Raw genomic sequence first — 19,324 nt, 5'->3', positions numbered from 1 at the left:
GGTGTCTAAAAACACATTGCTCTGGATCTGGGTCTGTACCACGAAGGGAGTTCCACATACCCAGGCTATCTCTCCGGTATCTGGGTGAACTTCACCTAACAATCAGGTTAAGTGGTCACACGAAGCTGGTTATCGTTAAGTCAACCCAGGTTTGCCTCATCAAGATCTGAGCGTGTGCACATAAACAGGGCGCTGTTTGCTGCGTATGACCAATCACAGACCTGGACAAGTGAACTGACAGCAGAGCCGCATATTTCACAATGACAACAAACTGTTATATTCGAAAAAATTCAAGGAGAACCAACTCATTATCCAGACTAAAAGAAGCAGTTACAGCTGCTAAATGCAGGAAGAACAGCCCGGAACATGACTGTGCACTTTTTGTATTATGGGATGCACCCAGCACATCTTGAAACAGGGAGAGATTGAGATGTATTGGGTGTAATAGCAACAGAGATCAACTTAACCAACCAGACATTGTTTTACACTTCCCATATCCTTCCCTATAAAGAGAGTGTGAACCGCATGTAGTGTCATTTTGGTGAGGGCTGGCTGTTTGAGTCTCAGAGAGAGAGAGAGGGGAGGGATGAGAGGTGTCACGGTCAAGGTAAATGTGTTAACTATCAATCCCCCATTCCTAATACATATTTAATTTCAGAGGATATACCTACTTAAAGGGAAAGATAAGCACAAATAGTGCAGGGCACAGATCAGGGAATGGCCATGCCATGTACCACATGAGCATATACTGTACATGCCCTAAAGCAGCAGGTCTCTGGTTTAACTGCAAGTCCTTCACTATCAGTATCTAGTGAAGATAAAAGTTTACAAAATATACTTGAAAAACGAAAAGCACATCACTGAGAAACTATTGCAGTTGGTGACATGCACTTACATGCGCTCGCACACACACACACACACACACACACACACACACACACACACACACACACACACACACACCTCCCCAACAATATCCATTTATTCATTACTTATATGTAAACTACAGTGATCAAGTTCAGGGTTATATACATTGTTTTAAAAAATATATTCATGTTAAAGAGATGCAGCCACTGCTTGTCCGCTCCTTGTATATGTTGTTTCCAATTGAAAGCACTCTGCTGAGTCATGTGATTACAATGCGGCAACACTCATACTAACACTGATATATGAACCAGTATATTTGTGAGATGTTTTTAAATCTTTGTGTCATCAGTAGGAACCCACAAAGGTCTCTCTGTCTTTCCAACTGTATGTGAGAACTGTTAAACTTATCGGTGCCACACCTGGTATATGTATTGTTAAAGGCCAAGGGTCGTGCAGTGTCGAGTTTGGTGCGATGTGGAGACATGATATGTTCAATAGCAACAACAAAAAAAGCAGAGTGTTTGTTTTGTTTGTGGCCATGCTTTAAATATAGCTGCAGAGTTTGAGAACAGTGTTGAACCTGGTTCTAAAGCTTGCTTAAAACATCCCTGCAATGAAATCTCATGCAATGAATGAAAAACCAGTATAGTAAATCATTCAAACACACACACACACACATATATATATATATATAAACAGGCAGGTTTAGAACCGGCACTGCATAAAAATATATTGATTATCATTATCATGTAATAAACCTTGGTGATTTTCTTATATGTCCTGGTCAGCACAGCTTCTGTTTTTATTTTAATAAACTTATTATAATATGCACAAAAAAATTGATAGGTGACTTTGGAAATTCCTCCAACTCCAACTAAATGTCAACAGCAGCTGATTCTGACCTTCCTGCTGTTTCCTCTTATATTTTCCTCACTATTTCCTGGTTGAAACGCTGAGAAGATGGGGGAAGTTTGCAGACATGGTACACTGCACTGCTCCTCCCTGGGTGTCGTCTCTGATGTGTGATTGACAGGGTCATTAATTAGCCAGTTAGTGTTCAGTGCTGCATGGAATATTACAGGAGACACCTGTCCATTTGGCGGAAAAGTTTTCACCAAAAAGCCCAAGCGGCCTGTGCTGCAGTGGCATTTCTCATGTACGTTCACACTCTGTCAGCGCATGTCAGTAAATGAATTATTGCATTCAGGCCACTCTTCAGTGTCTTCCCCAACCTCTCTAGAACATTTACGTGGTTGACTTCTATTTATTTGATCTGTTTAGATATATTTTGTGTATAAACAGCCTAACCATCCTGGGTGGTACTTTGAAACACTTGATTCCATTTAAACTTTCGCCTCATACATAGCATTTAAATAAGCAAAGACTTCAATTCAGGCAGGAACACTTTGTCATGATTTATCCATTTATTGCACAGTGGGAATACAGTTATGATTGGCGCTGAAGGCTCCATTTCTTTGGATGTTCCCTGGATTAGCCGAGCAGCTTGCTAAGATAAAATAGGGAACATGTGCGAACCCCCCGGTGGGCTAGCAGGCAAGGTACATTTGTTTAATATGAATATCGTTTACCACGACCATGTTTGGACTAAAGGTGCTAAAAGGTGGAGGCAAGTTGCCGGCAGCAGGGCGTGGGTGGCAGTGTTGCTGAGCAGGGATCGGTGAGGAGGAGGTCATATTTAAGGGATCACTTTGTTGAGAGAATGGGCTGTGATTGGTTAGTAACTGACGAGCACCCGTAAACCTATCAGTAGTTGACGGCTTATGACAGCTGAGCACATGACTCCGTGTCTTGCATGAACTCAATGCTTCATTTGATAATTTGGTGCTTAGACCCCATCAGGATAGACAATGAGTGAGGCAGTGTGTTGTATGAAACTTTCAAAAGTACTATTAGCTTCAAATACTTGAAAAGTAGAAGTACCCTCATCTGCAGCAAAATATACAATTATTTGGTATACTGTATTCATTAACATGCATGTAGCATTTAAGTGGGGTAGCTTAGTTAATGTTATCAGCTATGTAAGTGTCACATTGCCAGCCCAATTCACATTTCTGAACGGTTCTAGAGCTGCCCACCTCAAATTACAAAAGAGGTGTTATTAAAAGTCTCAGACCAAAATTCCTGTATAGACCTAGAACCAATCAGAGTAAAGTCAAATATGACTTAGTGACTTAGTGTAGCAACAAACACGATTAGTGCAGTTCTTCTATTAAACACCCAGTTAGTTTTAAACTGTCTTAATATTCGATTGAGCAGACCTCCACAGCAGCCAGGGTCTGCTTCAGTGATGCTCCTCTGTCAGTAATCAAATCTAACCCATCTCCTCTTAGACAGACGATTGTGATTGGTAAGTGACATGTCTGCAGGACAGATGGAAACTGGTTGGACTGGGTCTTCCCTAAATAATGTCCTGCAGTTCAATCATTGTATAGGAAGCAGCTGTGTGCTGGTCTGTTTTGGTGATATACTGTACATTTAGCACACTACCTATTTTAAAAAGAGGCCCCTTTGGCAACTCCTTGTAAAACCAAAACATAGTGTTTCTGAAGTGCAAATCTCTCATTGGAACGTCTTCTCCAAATTGTTTGTCAAGTGCAAAAAGAATTAGACTTGTAGCTGCCTCCAGCTGATGCACAAATAACACTCATTCAGGCACAGTGACCTGCATCTTGTCAGCACCCAGAGCCCAAGACACAATCACTGTAGTTATGCAAAGAAAATGAAGGGACATACTTTTATGTTTCACTATGGCCAAGGAATTACGTAACAGCACTGTAACAAAAATTGGACCCACTAGTAACATGTTAAGTCTTAAAGGTTTGTTCTGTATGACATGTTGTTAAGCCCGGTCTAGGAGCTACCGGAGCATAACATAAACAGCTTCCCTTTGCCCCCACTCCCAAGCATAACCAGTGCCACGCAGATTGTTTTGCAGTCCAAACAAATGATTTATTTTTACAAATTATTATATATATATATATATATATATATATATATATATATATATTATATTATTACATATTTTTTTTAAACGTCAGGAAGAGCACAGCCAAAATAACAAACAAAACAATCTATAACAGCAAACTAACTTCCCTACTTTAAAAGAAAAGACGAAAAGGAAATACAGGGTTCTTACCTGCTTACCTAACCAAAACAGGAGAAAAGGATGCAAAAAACAAAAAGGCTTCTCTTCCCTACCACTACTCAGGACTGCTTCAGACATTAATCAGAACAGCAATCAACAACACTTCAACAATCAGTCTGATGTAAAGCAACGGCACCGTCGCCTCGGGAGCCGGAAAAAAGAACAGAGGCCACCGGCAACGTCAGGTGAGCCTTTTTAAAATGGGCTCCATCAGGCCATCCTCCAATCCCCTGCCGGACCTGAAACACAGACAGAAGAAACAACACCACCCCCATGCAGGGAGGGAGAACAACACAACACTTAAACACAGACACACGCAATATGTCTCAGAGCCATAACACATGTCAGGCTTGAGTTCTATTGTAGGTTTAGTCATGGACGAGGTGGAACAAATACAAATGTATTTAAAAGGTTTCAAGGTTCTAGGATTTCCTATTACAATAAGATTGAAACATGTTTTTGAAATGTTTGGAGCCTTTCATTCCCGCTGTGTGAATTTTCACCTATGGAGGAGATGAAACAATCAAGTGTAAGCAGAGTATTTCAGCAGTCAGACAACAGGCCAAAGAAATCAATAGCATCCAAGAATAGCTGAATCCATTGGGGCGGCTCAGAGGTTCAACAGAGTACAATTGCCCCACAACAAGAAGACTCAAAGCCACTGGGAATTCTCTGGAAAACTGCTCAGTTCTTTGGACTGTAGAAGGGGGTTTCTCTCCACAAACTTTCTGTGTTTTGTTTCAATCTCTTGTCTTGTTTTCGTTTTTTTCTCTGCAGGAGTGTGAATAATTCCCTTTACCATAAATCCTTTTCAACAAGCACAGGATCAGTATTTGCCTCTGCTCCTGATGCCCCACCTCTGATCGGAACCATTCACATCTTTGTATGTAGCACAGTTTCGATGATTTTATGTCAAATGTGTACTTTACTAAAACAACTAAACCACTTTAAAAGGTGAAACTTGTTGAACGAGATGCACCTCAGTTTTTTTGTGAATATTTGTTTTACATCGAGGGGGTAGAGCGGTCCTCTTCTAATATAAGACTAGAAAAGCGCTATATAAATACAGACCATTTCTATTGGTTTTCTAGACTTTCGTGGTTGGATTTTATGGCAACTTAACAGGTGATCATTGGGTTCATGAAATAAGGATATTTGCCTTTTAAACATTCGTAAAACAACATTAATACTTTGTAGTTTTAAAACGATGGTACCACCACAGCATCCAGGCCCGCACCACCAGGCTCAGAGACAGTTTCATCCCCCAGGCCATAAGATTTGCCATAATTTGTCCCTCTGCACCTGATAAAAAAAAATATTTTATATATTCTATTTCATTTTTTATATTTTATATTTTATTTCTATTTTATTTCTTGTGTAATTTCTGAGCATGGCTAAAGGGGACCCTGGAACTAAAGCATTGAATTGCCAGCAGCTGCTAAATGTAATTGTTATTGCATATGACAATAAACCCTTGAATCTTGAACAACAATCATTCCTATCCAGAAATAATCTTCATCCAAATTAACACACCTGGAAACTCATATCCATTGACCATTCGTGTGCACTGGTCATGCACATGCAGAGCACATGAGCTGAAGAAAGTTCTACAGTGAGAACACTTTTGAACACAAATTGGATGTGTGCCTAATGTGTCCCACGTGGTAAATGATGAATATGGTCCAAATAGAACAAAACTCATTTGGGTCACCTTTGGCACATTTCGTTGACATGCAGTATTGCTATGGCTTACTTGTTGCCCAGATCTGGCAAACAGGTACCATCATTCCATGCTGTATGTGGGCCACATGACAGTGTGACAGTGTAGGCCAAATTGGGGCCAAAACAATTCTACAAAGTGGGAAGAAAGGGCAGAGACACTGCAAAGTGTTAGCAGCACTCGTAGTTGATAAGAGGCGATCAGGAAGCTGGCATCTAAATTATTATTTAACAGTCTCAGTTTCTGTCAGTCTAGACTAAAACACAAAGACATGAGTGTGGACGTAGCCTGAGAGTTGGCTCTTAAAGTCTTTTCACAAAGCTGCTGAAGGGCTGAGTTCCTCACTGTGTCCACAATGATTACTGTTTGACAGACGAGGAGTCAGAGATTGTGAAACTAAATATTTCTCACGTGGTGTGATGACTAAGTAGAATTAGAGAGCTCCAGCTGTGTAAACTGTCTCCAGAGTTTGTTTCTGTTGGTGAACCGACAGGCCCTTAGTTGTTCATGAGTTTCTCTTAAATTGTCCAGTTAGGAGCTCCAGCACTCGTAGCCTTAGGGTATTTCTGTTGTAACAAATGAATATAAAATTTAATGTATTCAAAACTGGGAGTTTTCCATGACTCAGGTGGCAATCAGTGGGGTTTACTTCCCCACTGCACTTCCAATCCTACATTGAATGCAAAACCACAAATGATCTGCAAAAATGAATGATATTAGAAGGTTTATGATTTAATAAACATAGCTGCAGATCAGATGTGCTGTCACATGGACTATACATATTGCTCTGTGTCGAATGTATGTTTAATAATCCAAAAACTGATTAAACACAAGTTGTATTTCATGAGAGGGAAATCAGCCTTGTTGATTATGCCTCGTGAAGACAACCTCATTAAGATCTTGTGAGACAGCCACTGTCTGCACTCACAGCCTCTGTTTTACATCTTTTGTTCAGTGTTGCACACAAGCTTGAATATATAATATAAACTGTCGTCTGAAATCATTCACGCATTTTTAATTACAGCTCTGGCTGCACCACAGTCTGGATCTGAATGTGTCAAAAAGTTCCCTCAAAAACTACAGATTCAATAATCCGGGACTCTTTTTATGTATTTGAGTTTTTGGCACATGGCAACACAGGTGTGGATTCATCAGTCCTCAGTGGTGAACATCATCATCAGCCTATAAGCAGCAAACAGTATAGGGGTGGGTCAGCACTTACTTTCAGAGAGAGTGGGACTGACGGTGGCAGTCAGTGGCACAGAGGCATCAGACAACAGGCGAAACATGGCAGGTTGGAAATGATCAACACATTTGTGTCTTGATGCAGCAGATTGCTATTCATTAGGCTTCAAGGACCTTCTGTGAAAACACACAAGAAAAGTTCGGGTTTTGACCAAGTGAAAAATATTTTCAGTGACCGTAGTGGAAGCCAATTGTGTAACACGCTTGAAAGTTCCAGGTCACTGAGAGCTGCAACTAGGTTATCTGCTCTGAAGTAGCACTCCACTTTCATTTTACTATAAAAAATTATTCTAATACTGTTTGAGGTTATGTGCCTGACTGGGCTAAAGGCTCTCTGGAGCGCGCACAAACACACACACACACACACACACACACACACACACACACACACACACACACACACACACACACACACACACACACACAAAGCCTCCCCTAAGAGGCATTTTTACCATCTCCTGTTTCAGGGAGCACTGATCCATGACAGCCTGGTCGTGTGATGATCAAAAAGGCATTGGAGCACAGAAACGCCTCTCATGACCTAAAGATGAATAGAGATTTTTTTTTTTTTGGGGTAACAATATTGTTCTGCATGACAATATTCTGTACTTATCTTTGATTTTACTTTGTCAGTTCAATTTAAGTCTGCAGTGCAGCTTCAACACTGATTGTGCATTAGGAGAATAGAATGGAATGAATAGAAAGCCTCATAGCTCCCACCTCCTCTCAGCTGTAACAGAAAAGCCGTGCTGTACACAGCCACTGCACTGGAAACAAATGAATTTCTGTGGCAGAGCTTGAGTCTGATAGATCTACGCCCTGCAGCAGTTAGTCTACGGTTAACAGGGACAAAGCTGGCATTAATGTTTTTGGCCTGTAAACTTTTACAATGAAAACTAGAATCTCCTCATGATGTCCTCAAGTGAAAGACAAAATATACATTTGGTTAAATTTTCCAATTTATTCCAATTTATAAAATGCTAGGGCTTGAGAGTCTTTTTTTTTATATCAAATGATCTTTGTTTTTTCAGTTCAGTTATTTTCTGTAGACCAAGTCACTGGGGATGGTGATTGGTTGCAGCACCTCATGTTTTCCATAACTTACAGACAACTGTACTAATCTGTGTCCAGGAGAGATCCTGGAGTGAAGAGGGCAGTTTTCCATAAATACACTCTACATAACAGATTTATAATACACATCAATGTTAAAACTAATCAGTGTAATTTCCCCCAAATTATCTTGTGATGCAGGGCCGGGTCTAGGCAGGGGCAAGAGGGGGCCTGGCCCCCTCAAATAAATGTTGTGCCCCCTTAAAACTAAATCCCCCAAAATATATTAAATTTCATATATTTTTTATTATCTCATGCTTCTCTCCTCCGCTCCACTTCTTAATGTCTTAATGTCTTGCTTGCCCCCTCAAATATAAAATATATCAAGTTGTTTCTCATGTCATGTTTCGCACAATGCCCCCTCAAGATTTGTGGCTGCCCCCTCATACATGCCTGTCTAGACCCGGCCCTGTTGTGATGTCTGACAATGTGACAGCAACTAGCCACAATATGTCTTTTATTTAGAGATTAATTAGATGCTTTAACTAACTTGAATACATGTTTAATAGTCAGAGGGATCCAAGTGTATATAAGGGAAAAAATCCCTCCGTACAAGTCATCACAGTTTGTTGTAGATATGTTTGCGCTACATCTCAATCCAGTCAATATTTATGTCTTTTAAAATCATCTGTATAATCCTTTGTCTGCAGAAACTCATTTGTCCTTCATGCAGAGAGACAGAAAAAGAGGGTTGGGATGTAGAATGACTGTCAGACATTCATTCAGGAAGGCAGCATTCACCTCCTGTCACAGACCTTTACTTAATGTGAAGGTTGTTATTAGCTTCATGTTCTCTTGCTAACCTCAACCATCCTGGAGTTGCCACATGCAGATATTATATAAAGCCAGTCCACTTAATGTTAGCATTGGAGGTTAGATGGGGTTTTGCTAAATTGTCCTACAATTGTCAGTTTTTAAAAGGAGGTAATAATTCATTTTAAAAGTATGAGGTGTGTTTGTTTTTCACAGATACATAAATCACAAAGTGCTATCCATCAATAAAAATACACTTGTATTAAAATATTTTATTAAAACATGCAGAGTTTAAAATCACAAAAAAATAAATGAGGACAGAGCCACAAAAAAGGAAGCCCTGAAAACAGACGAGGAAAAGCCAGTAAAAAGAAAAGCAGCGTTTCAGAGAAGCTAACCATAAGCCTTTGGAATTTTCAACTGCTTCATAAAGTCATCACAGCAGTGTTGGGCAGCACGGGGAGAGCATCTGATAAATTAGGTGCAACAGCTTGAAAAACATGGTAGCCTTAGGTTATATAGCGGGTTCGGAGAACAGCCAGTAATTTTTGCTCACAAGATCTAAGAGCCTGATTGGCCATACGAGTGAGGAGGAGGTCAACAGCATACTGCTGGGTAACATTTCAGGATCAATTATAAGAGTTTTCCAGTTGCCAGCCATCTAATAATCTTAATAGCATCCAAACATTCATTATAAAAGGCCAGTTCTTTCATCTCTGCTGAGGACTTCTGAAACTGATAAGAGTGATTGCTGGTTTCTTAGTCTCACCTCCCTGACCAAGTCTTTCTGCCCAGCTCCCCAGTTTAGCCAAACTACTTCCATTTCACAATTATTCAGGCCAGTGTTCAACTCCCAACGCTTTAGAAATTGCGTAAAAACATTAGCCTGATCTATGTCTCTTGTATCTGAAATAAGTATAACAGATGTCTTTAGATAGTTTATTGGGCTTGGCAAATATTAATGTCCCATAGTTGTACAGAACTTTGATGAGCATGAAAGGTGTGTGTTTTGTTCACGCATGCAGCAGCCTGGTGAGAGCTCCGATGCTTTTTTTGAACTTAAAATTAAAACATCCAACACACTGTGATCAACTTGTGTTTTTAATAAATGACAAAAATGTGAGATAGAGATTGTTAACAATATTTTATATAATGTACATACTCAGCATTTTTTTATTTAATAAATTGTTTTTTAATCTATTGACTTTTTTTTACATTTCTTTATTCTGTTGTCTACCTCATTCTGACTTCCCTGCTGCTGTAACAATTGAATTTCCCTGGTGTGTGGATCAATACAGTTTATCTTATCTCAAGTGAGACAGTACCTTAACTGGAGCTGTGTAGATATGCCATAACAGTGCATTAGCCCTGCTCATGTTTGTAGTTGTTTCAGACAGACATGATACATTGCTAGGTGATGAAGCAAATGAAAAACTAGGCCTAGTCGAGAGGGTCTACTGCATCAACACAAATCCTCAGAACAGTGTAGAGTCCATTGTGGATCAGTACCCAGACATATTCAAAAGGGTTTGGTGTCTTACCTTTCACCTACAACATACAGCTAAAAGAGGAGGCAGAGGCAGTCGTCCATGCTCCTAGGAGGGTTCCGGAGCCGCTACGAGACAAACTGAAGCAAGAACTGGAATGGAGGAATTACTTAGTCTTTAGTAGCCAGCATCTTCACTATGTGCCTCTCCTGTAACACTCAACAGTATGTATTCTGAATGCAAAGCGCCTCTACTGAGAGGAGTAGTTCTTGGAGAAAAGAGACCAATGTTAAAAGAGTTTGGAACAGTGCAGTTGAACACACCTTTTGAGACTTTGTATATCTGTAACTTGAGTGTGACTGACACTTTGCAAAGATATCATTGTTTATACTGCTCCAGGGTGGCTGCCGCTCAGGAGTTAGAGGGAGTCATCCACAAACCATAAGGTTAGCGGTTCATGAAATGAAACTCAGCTGCAACAGCAAAATAATGGATCTTGCACTTGTAGTACACTTGTCGTGACTACAGAATTATTAAACTTGTTTGAGGTTATGTTTAGACTTTCACGACACTGGATTAAGATTATTAAAAGATCCAGTTCTGGGTTTATACAGGGAAAAAAAACAGTCACCTCATGTATATAAACATGCAAGCAAAACCACCGTCTTTCCCTAATCTTACCCAAAGCACTTAAGTTGCCTAAACCCAACCACAGGCTGTTACTCTAGTGAGGCTTGGCATGTGGTGTGACAGTCATACACTTACACCCATCATACACCCCAATAACCATTGGCGACTCAACTGCTGTTTATAAATGGGGCACTTGTTGAAAAACACTCTGCCTTGCAGTCCTCCATTTCTTCTGTTGAGTTCCACACTCTGGTATATTGCAATGCAAAACACAGCAATCTTATCCCATTATAGATGACACGGCTAATGAGGCTTTCTAACATTGCCCTGCATTAGCAAACAGCCCCTTCTGCACGTGCAAGTACTATGCATCAGCTGTCAGTCTAATCAAGCAAGGCTGCCAACCTTGCATACTAAAGCCTTTTTCTAATTAGAGCCCTCTGATCTGATCTGAGATCCTTCCCTTGGTCCTTGGCCTGATATGTTGTTGACAATGGCTCCAGCAACTGACAGAGACTCTCAGATGTCTTGCATATATTAATGTGTGTAATAACTACAGGTTTTCATGCATGGTATATATATATATATAATTAACCCTAAGGACATCATGTGGATGTCCACATTACTTACCAACTGATAAATCCACTATTGGCCACTCCGTACTCCAAATATTAAACAGAGCCAGCAAAGCTTCATACTATTGACAGTTTGTAGTTCATTAAGTCAACTTGATGTTTCTTGTACAGGGAATATTACATTTGTCATAGGAATACCACTGTCATAATGGGAAAGTGAGAGGGTATGAAACTTTGGTCAGTTTGTCATATGTATGACAACCAAACAAACTAGATGTTTAAGATAAGACTTCTTTGTTTTCTTTTCTTTACTGTTTTTAAGGTCAAGAATAAACTTTCACACTCGAGCTTATTATCTTCATTTCTTCTTGCAGGTGCCGAATGTGACGACTAACATGACAAAGACAAGTTGAACAGAGGACTTCAAATATCAGCACACAACCGCCAGCTTTACTCAAGTTCTTTGAGGGACTGCTAGCTGACATCAAACTAAAGTGGTGACTCCTGCACCCACGATAATGTTCTTTCGTGACTTGCAAATTGCAGAGAGGGCACAACAATAACATTGTTCCCTGTTATCATCTTGGATCATACTGGAATATAGGGATTTGGATCCAGTTGTGGATGCATGTCCATTTCCAACCTGGAAGAAGCCATATTTCTAAAGTTTACAGTAGCATATTTTTTTTCTTTGACATCAACACTCCCTGATGATCACAAGGGAATATGTCACTCTGTTTTTGGTGGGCTCTTGTTTCCTGTTGGACTACAGCTCCCAAAGTTCTCAGCTCCAGAGCAGAACTAAGGGTGCGATGATGTCAGGTAGGGGGGCAACTGGACCCAAAACCATGAGGGTGTCTGTTGGTGAAGTGACATCAGTACAGGGTAGGACGAGGCATAGGAGACATGGAAGGTCAAGAGCCCAACGTATTAAAAGAGGATGGGTGTGGAACCAGTTCTTCGTCCTGGAGGAGTATATGGGATCTGAACCGCAATATGTTGGAAAGGTAAGAAGCCTCAATATTAAATTCAATATCCAAGCATGTTATATCCCACATTCAATTCACCACAAACTAACCCAGTTTATGTTTAAGTTTGTATTGTGTATATAATTTGCATGGGTCATTGTGTACAATGTTTTCTATACTACAGCAATAAGAACCCATTACAAAAGTCAGGATAACATATAATGCCAGAAATAAAAGTCCCCAGTTTATAAACATATTGCGTCACTTATTTTTAGTGTACCATTTTAAAAATAGATTTAGTTTTAATTTTGAAATATGCAAATGCCACAATTTAATAAGGGTATTATTTGTGTTATTATAATGTAGCATATAGTGCTAATTCAGTAGAGTACTTGCATTAGCTGATTTGCATCCATCAATGAACAGTCACAGGCTCATTCCCTGATATGTTACTACCAGATAGCTATCATCCAATCATATTCATAGTCACACAGAGTGGTCATCTAGATCGGAATCCTCTCACCATTACTCTGCAAATATGGAACCACTGATGCTTGTCATCCTGACCTCCTTCCTACCTACATGCTGTATTTTTGTATTGTTCATTTAACAATAACCTGCAATATTGCTGTTAGGATGGTTCTTTGTTTAAAGTCTGAATAGCAATGCCCTCCATTCCATATTCATACCTTCTATACGGAACAGCAAAGAGGAGTACGACTTCGGGTCCTATTTTACAATAACAGCAAAGTGATGCCAAGTGCAAACCAAGTATCTTTGCTAGTTTCAAACCTTTGTTCCTGTGCAGCACCTGCATTATATGAATAGCAAATGCACCTACTCCCATCAGAGGCATACTGTTGGTTGTTCCTGATATTGCTGGCAGCTGAACTCAATATTCCTACTCACATATTTTACCATTAATTCATGCTGCTCCCTTCATCCCTATCAGACATTTTCTCATGTACGAATACTTTAAAAATTGACACACTTCTCCATTATGTTACAAACTGTTTCTTCTAATCAACATTGTAAATACTTTTATTTTGTTGATGCGTTCAGTTACACGTGGCATCTTTTGCAATTCTGTCCATCCTGGGAGAGAGATCCCTCACAAGTGACTCTCTCTGAGGTTTCTCCGTTTTTTTCCCCTGTTAATATCTTTTCTTCCCTGACTCTTGTCGAGGATCAAGGACAGAGGATGTCTCACCTTGTTAAGCCCTATGAGACAAATTGCGATTAATGAATATGGGCTTTACAAATAAAGTTTGATAATTGATTGAAAAAGTGTGGTCAGGTGAGTCGTTACCTTGATGTAAACGTGGAGCAGAATCTTTCTGGATTGTTTCTAAGATCTTGTGAAATGAATGCCGCGAAGTGAGAAGTGAGGTTGATTTAAGAGCTAAAGAAGGAACAGCTTGCTTTTTAAAAATCTATTGTACAGTAGGAATCTAAAATGCCACGTCTCAACAGTGTTTTTGCAGTAATTTACATTTTTGAGAAAAATATTTGGAACTTGAGATTTGTCCTGGGAATGTAGATACATAGCTTTACAGCGATGTAAAAACAATCTCTGCCTTTATGGGTTTTTCTCAGCACTTTATTTTCTAACCATCTAACCAGGGAGAGACTCACACATACTCCACATGACGAAGCTCAGGATGTGGCTGTGGATGTGATCACTCTGGCAGACTGACTTGCCAGCAGCTCTCCACTGTAGAGTGGCAGCAGGTTTTTCTCTGCAGGAAGTCTGGAACCTCCAGCTGGCAAACACAGTGAGGGAGAGAGAGATAGAGAGAGAGAGAGAGCATGTGCATGTGTGTATGATAGAGAGGTAAAGAAAGAGCAAGAGGCAGAGAAAGAAATAACCTGAGGTTGTGTCAAACTGTGTCCACACCAGAAGGATAAGAAACACAGGATAAGCTAATAGAGCTCAGGGAAACAGGAAAACTCAATCTAATATTTGTGGTGAACAGCCTTTGTCTGTAAAATAGCATAGGTTCTTCTTTGTGCACCTACACGTTTCACAGTACTTGATAGGAGGCTTGGTTCAGAGCATCTTGGAGAACCTTTCATAGTTGTCCTGTCAATTCAGTTTCAATGCCATGTGTCCCTCCATGTGATCCCAGAATGACTCAATGATGATGACATCAGGGTTCTGATACAGGACTCCTCGTTCTTCATTAATCTAGTCTTGTGTTTGGGCTCATTGTCCTGCTGCTGAATGAATTCATCAGACACCTCCCTGATAGCACAATGGGAAAAGTTGAATAGAAGATTGTCCTTTTTATATTTCTTTATTCTCCTGTCTACACCTTTTCTGACCTGCCTGCTGCTGTAACAAGTGAATTTTACTGTGTGGATCAGTAAAGTTCTATCTTGTCTGGTCTAATATTAGTTGCAAGACGAAGACTCTACTGCCATGCTAGCAGCTCTGAGAGGCCGCCCTCGAGTACTGGTGCTTTGTGGTACATGCTAGTTGGCCAGCTATAGAGAGGATTTGCTAGCAGCACTACCTACTGTTTCAGCTCAGCAGTCCACATTGCTTGAATCCTGGAATTGTTTATCCCTAATTAGAACCCACGCACAGCAGGCTGTGAGTATTGGATAATATCAAATACTGAAAACCCTGAACATTTGTGTTTCAAATTTCACAGCAATCCATCACATGTTTAATGAGATTCTGTCTGGACAGTCTGCGCAACACAATAATAATCATCCTTTGGAATGCAAGTTGCATTTATGTAGGTTCCTACATACATACAATTGTGAACAGCATTTCGAATGTGTAATTAAATGATAAGGTACCTGTAAGGTAATTTATAAATGTCCTTATAAAGATTATTGAGATTGTATTCTGATGAAGGTCTATGAGATTAGATTGTTTCCGTTCTGGTTAAAACTTTCCATTGGCTGTGAGATATCTTTGTCCTTCTCCCTGTTTAGTGTTGTGTTGTATGTGCAGTGTTTTATTCAAAGCAGTCGTTTTATTGAAAAATATTCTGCGATGGAGACCATTCCATATAAGGAAAGACATACATTTGATCATAAAATGTTTTTTACAACCAGCTCAATAATAGAATGAGTGAATGGTGGTTCTTCAGCTGGAAAGAGGGAAGGAGGATTTCAAGGCATATGGTCTTACTCATGTGCAGCAGGATGCTGTGAGCGATTCAGAGACAGACTAATTAGAAAAAAAAAACTGCTTGGCTGACAAATCCATTTCTCTCTGTGATTCACTGTGACCATTTAGCAACAGGCCAGTTTCTGCTGTTCACTCATAATCAGTAACAGCATGGAGGGTGAAGCACAGCATAATGATCCAGTCCCCAATCAACACTTTACAATCAAGGCCAGTATGTGTTTACTTCCTCTGTCCAGACTCTGATCAGCAGCCGCGTTCTCTCCTGCTACAGCTCAGTGCTGCTATCCAGTGTGAATGACCTTCACATAAAAACAACCGTCAAGTATCGTCTCTAACACTTTAAATCACTTATTTCTATTTCTATTGAATCTGCAGAAGATGAAAATAAAATACCTAAGAACCGAAATGGTCTTCATTAACATAATGATCACATTCTGTACAGTACTGCACAGAGTTCCAACTTTGTTGAACAAAGGAACTAAATACATATAAATACAATTGCTATTGGTTTGTGCATTACAATGTTTTTATCTCATTTGATAGTAAAGGTTAATATCTATATGCACATTTACAAACACTATGAGCCAATAATGAATTAATATCCTTCAAAGATTTGAGTTCACTTTGTTCCATTATAAGCTATAGTCATTGCAAATGCAAAAGTTGTGCTGTTGCATGCGAAGGGAGCACATGCCGACTAACACACAACAATTAATGCATCCTTCTTCTGGTGTTATATATGTATTCAGTACCTGATGTATTTAAAGTTGGACAGTTTAGACAGTGAACAGTTGCTGCTGCATCACTGGGGTTTTATATGTAAGACGTGGAGAAATGGGAGCAGTGAGATGATTAGACAGGTTGGAAGAAAAAACTTCAGCTCAAACATAAATGGAAGAGAAAATGAAGGTGAACACTCACATTGTTAAACAGACTGGCAATTGACAACATCAATAACAGATTAAACACTTCACTGAGGGATCAGTTTTGACTGTTCAGATTTTAAGTCAATAAAGCGGATACACATTAAAATAAAGTGATTTAGATCAGATTTATAACCTGTGACTTAGCATCTCACTTGTGCATCTTGTACCATTGGAGCCAATTTTATATTCAGTGATAATGCTGCTAGATTCAGCACTGCCTTTGGTGAGCATCATGTTATCATAAACAATAGAGATGATTGCGGAACACAAGTTGTAATAAGCCACAGTGTTCCTTCAGCTAAAGCTGTACAGAGTGTGGCTGCTTGTCAGGCTTGCACTTGGACATTCAGTGTTAAACTGCCAAATGAAGGCAATGAGGCGTGGTGTCATTGGTCAAGCAGCTGTGGTAATGTTACATGCTTTATATCAGAGCTGGAGTGTGGAACACATCCGTGTGTCCATTCTGCAGCCGTCCCATTTGCTTGTAAACCTTCAGAGTGGTTCTGCTGCTGCGATAGGGATATAATACATATTAGCATTAAAGGAAACATAGAAAATGAAGCACTGACAGCACAGTGTAGTTGTGCAACACATGTCACACACTATGCACACTCAAAAACAAGTGTATATGTACATAACGATCTGGATTCAGCTTGACTTGATACTTATTTAAAAGGTCTACATAGTCTAAACTCACAAATTTCAAAGGTGAGCTAGCACCATGACCATCACTACTACGTCTTTTGAGGCTGATAAGCGTGCATGACTTTTACACAATGGACTGTAGTTGCAAATGAAGAGAGTGCACTTGCAAGCAAACTTCTCTAAGCTCTGTAGTCCTCTGTTGGCCCAACTACTGGCAGTAGAAGGAACACGTGCAGGAGTTAAAGAGGCAGTCAGGCTAAATAAACCAGGCTCTAATCATGCCCAGCCAGAGAGGTCTCGTGCCCAGGGGCTCCTGATTAATCTGCTGTTGGTGCTAATAGCAGGGTTACAGCTTTATTATCACAGGAGGAGACAAGGCTGTGAGGAAGGAGGGGGGCAGAAGGAATCAGATGACCTTATACCACTTGGAGTTTTAGTCTTTAAGTGATACAACCTCTGGCGGGATCTGTGGAGGCAGGTTTATCGGCTTGAGGCATAGCAGGAGGCCTGCAAGGATCAGAGTAGCTGCATCCGGACACATGCAGGTCTCATATGTACCGATTTCATAAATAAAAACTATGACCAAGTATGTTAATCAATTACATTTTTTCCCCTAATACTTACGATAAGATGAGATGGCAGCAAATGTTAGGATGCTATATAATTTATAAAAATATCTAAAAAGCCATATTAATCCAACTACAAAGGGAGTGGTATTAAGAATATGAATCACAACTGGACATTGTTTATTGAAAATGTAGTCTCACTAAAAGTAAGACGCCCAGTCAGCTACGTAAGTAAATATTTTACTGAAGACAGGATTATTTGTTTTGGTTCATTATGGATGGTAATGCACTTTGAATAGGGTAATGTCATGTGTAACAGAACTGCATTGTGGTTCCATTGCTTCCTTATGCTTGTGTGGCATGTGGAAGAAGTTGAGAAAAGCCCAACTTTTCAAGCGGCAGCAGCCAATCAAATCACTTTCACAAAAATATCATCAAACATCAAAATGAGCCTGGGGAGAGGATGCAAAGGCAGCTGGTGTGTGTTCATCTTGTTGTGGAGTTTATTTCCCATGTGCTTCTCTTCAGCTTTGCATGGAAAGCTAGCTGTCGAGTGTAATTGCTGTTGTTAAGATCAACACAGTCCTGACAGCCCTACCATGTTAGGTGGCTGTGAATCAGGAGGTAGAGTGGATCCCCCATTAACCAGAAGTTTGGCAATTCTACCCCTATTCTGCAGGTTTACAGGGGTCTTTTGACAGTGAAGATTTATGATTTTTGCAGACTTCTGAATAACTCATCTTGCAAGAGTTTGTATTAGAACTAATCTTGCATCTTCCCAGAGTTAATTGTTAAAATCAGTTACATGAAATGTTTTTTGGTAGCAGTCTGCTGAAGTTAAAATAAAATATTTTAGGGGGGAGTAAAATAAAAAAGGGGGAGTTTACTAAATATAACATCAATAAACATGATAGATTAACACAACTCTCCAGTTACCAATTTACTTCTGAGAGGCAAACAGGCTCCACAAATGAAGAAAAATCTTCAGTGGAGACTGTGCTATTGTCCTAAAAACACTGTAATCCCTCATAACACCTGAACTGCATCACGCACAGATTGTCTATAGGCCACATGCTGGGCTAAATCATTGGATAATGAAGTTAGATAAAGTCTTGCATGTTCGAAGGTCAGGAGGTTGCTCTGGCTTATTTTCTGAAATCACATCTTCCGAAAACCTATATCCAGAGAAAAAATGGTAACTAAGGTGAACTTGGGCAAATGTTTGGCAGGCACATCACATCACCATTTAAATAGTTGAGCTGCTTTGGTTAGATACTTCCTGATATACAATAATTTTATGAATAGCTTGGCATGAAAATCAATCAACTCTTAACACTTCAGTTTTAAGCCATTACGTTTGACCTAATTCAAATCATACTGTATCGAATGTTGCATCACTGACAAGTGGAAATGCTCCAGTTAAAGTACAGATTTATTCATCTCATAAAACATTACTCTAGCTGTCACAAATGAGAACACCATTTTAAAGGATAAAGCTGGCTTGAATGTATTTTTAATTCC

At 39.7% G+C, this 19,324-nt stretch overlaps 1 protein-coding gene across 1 annotated transcript in view; it reads left to right on the top strand.

Moving 5' to 3' along the window:
* Positions 1-19,324, top strand: part of LOC109640994 (cadherin-12-like) — a 76,392-nt gene that overhangs the window by 13,704 nt on the left and 43,364 nt on the right. Inside the window, exon 2 of the mRNA XM_069511711.1 lies at positions 11,928-12,560. Coding sequence (XP_069367812.1) covers positions 12,264-12,560 — 297 coding nt within the window. The 5' untranslated portion in view covers positions 11,928-12,263. The remainder of the gene's footprint in view (positions 1-11,927; positions 12,561-19,324) is intronic.

Source organism: Paralichthys olivaceus, chromosome 16 (assembly GCF_024713975.1).
Source record: "Paralichthys olivaceus isolate ysfri-2021 chromosome 16, ASM2471397v2, whole genome shotgun sequence".
NCBI classification, from domain to species: domain Eukaryota; kingdom Metazoa; phylum Chordata; class Actinopteri; order Pleuronectiformes; family Paralichthyidae; genus Paralichthys; species Paralichthys olivaceus.
This window is presented reverse-complemented; position numbering and strand designations above follow the sequence as displayed.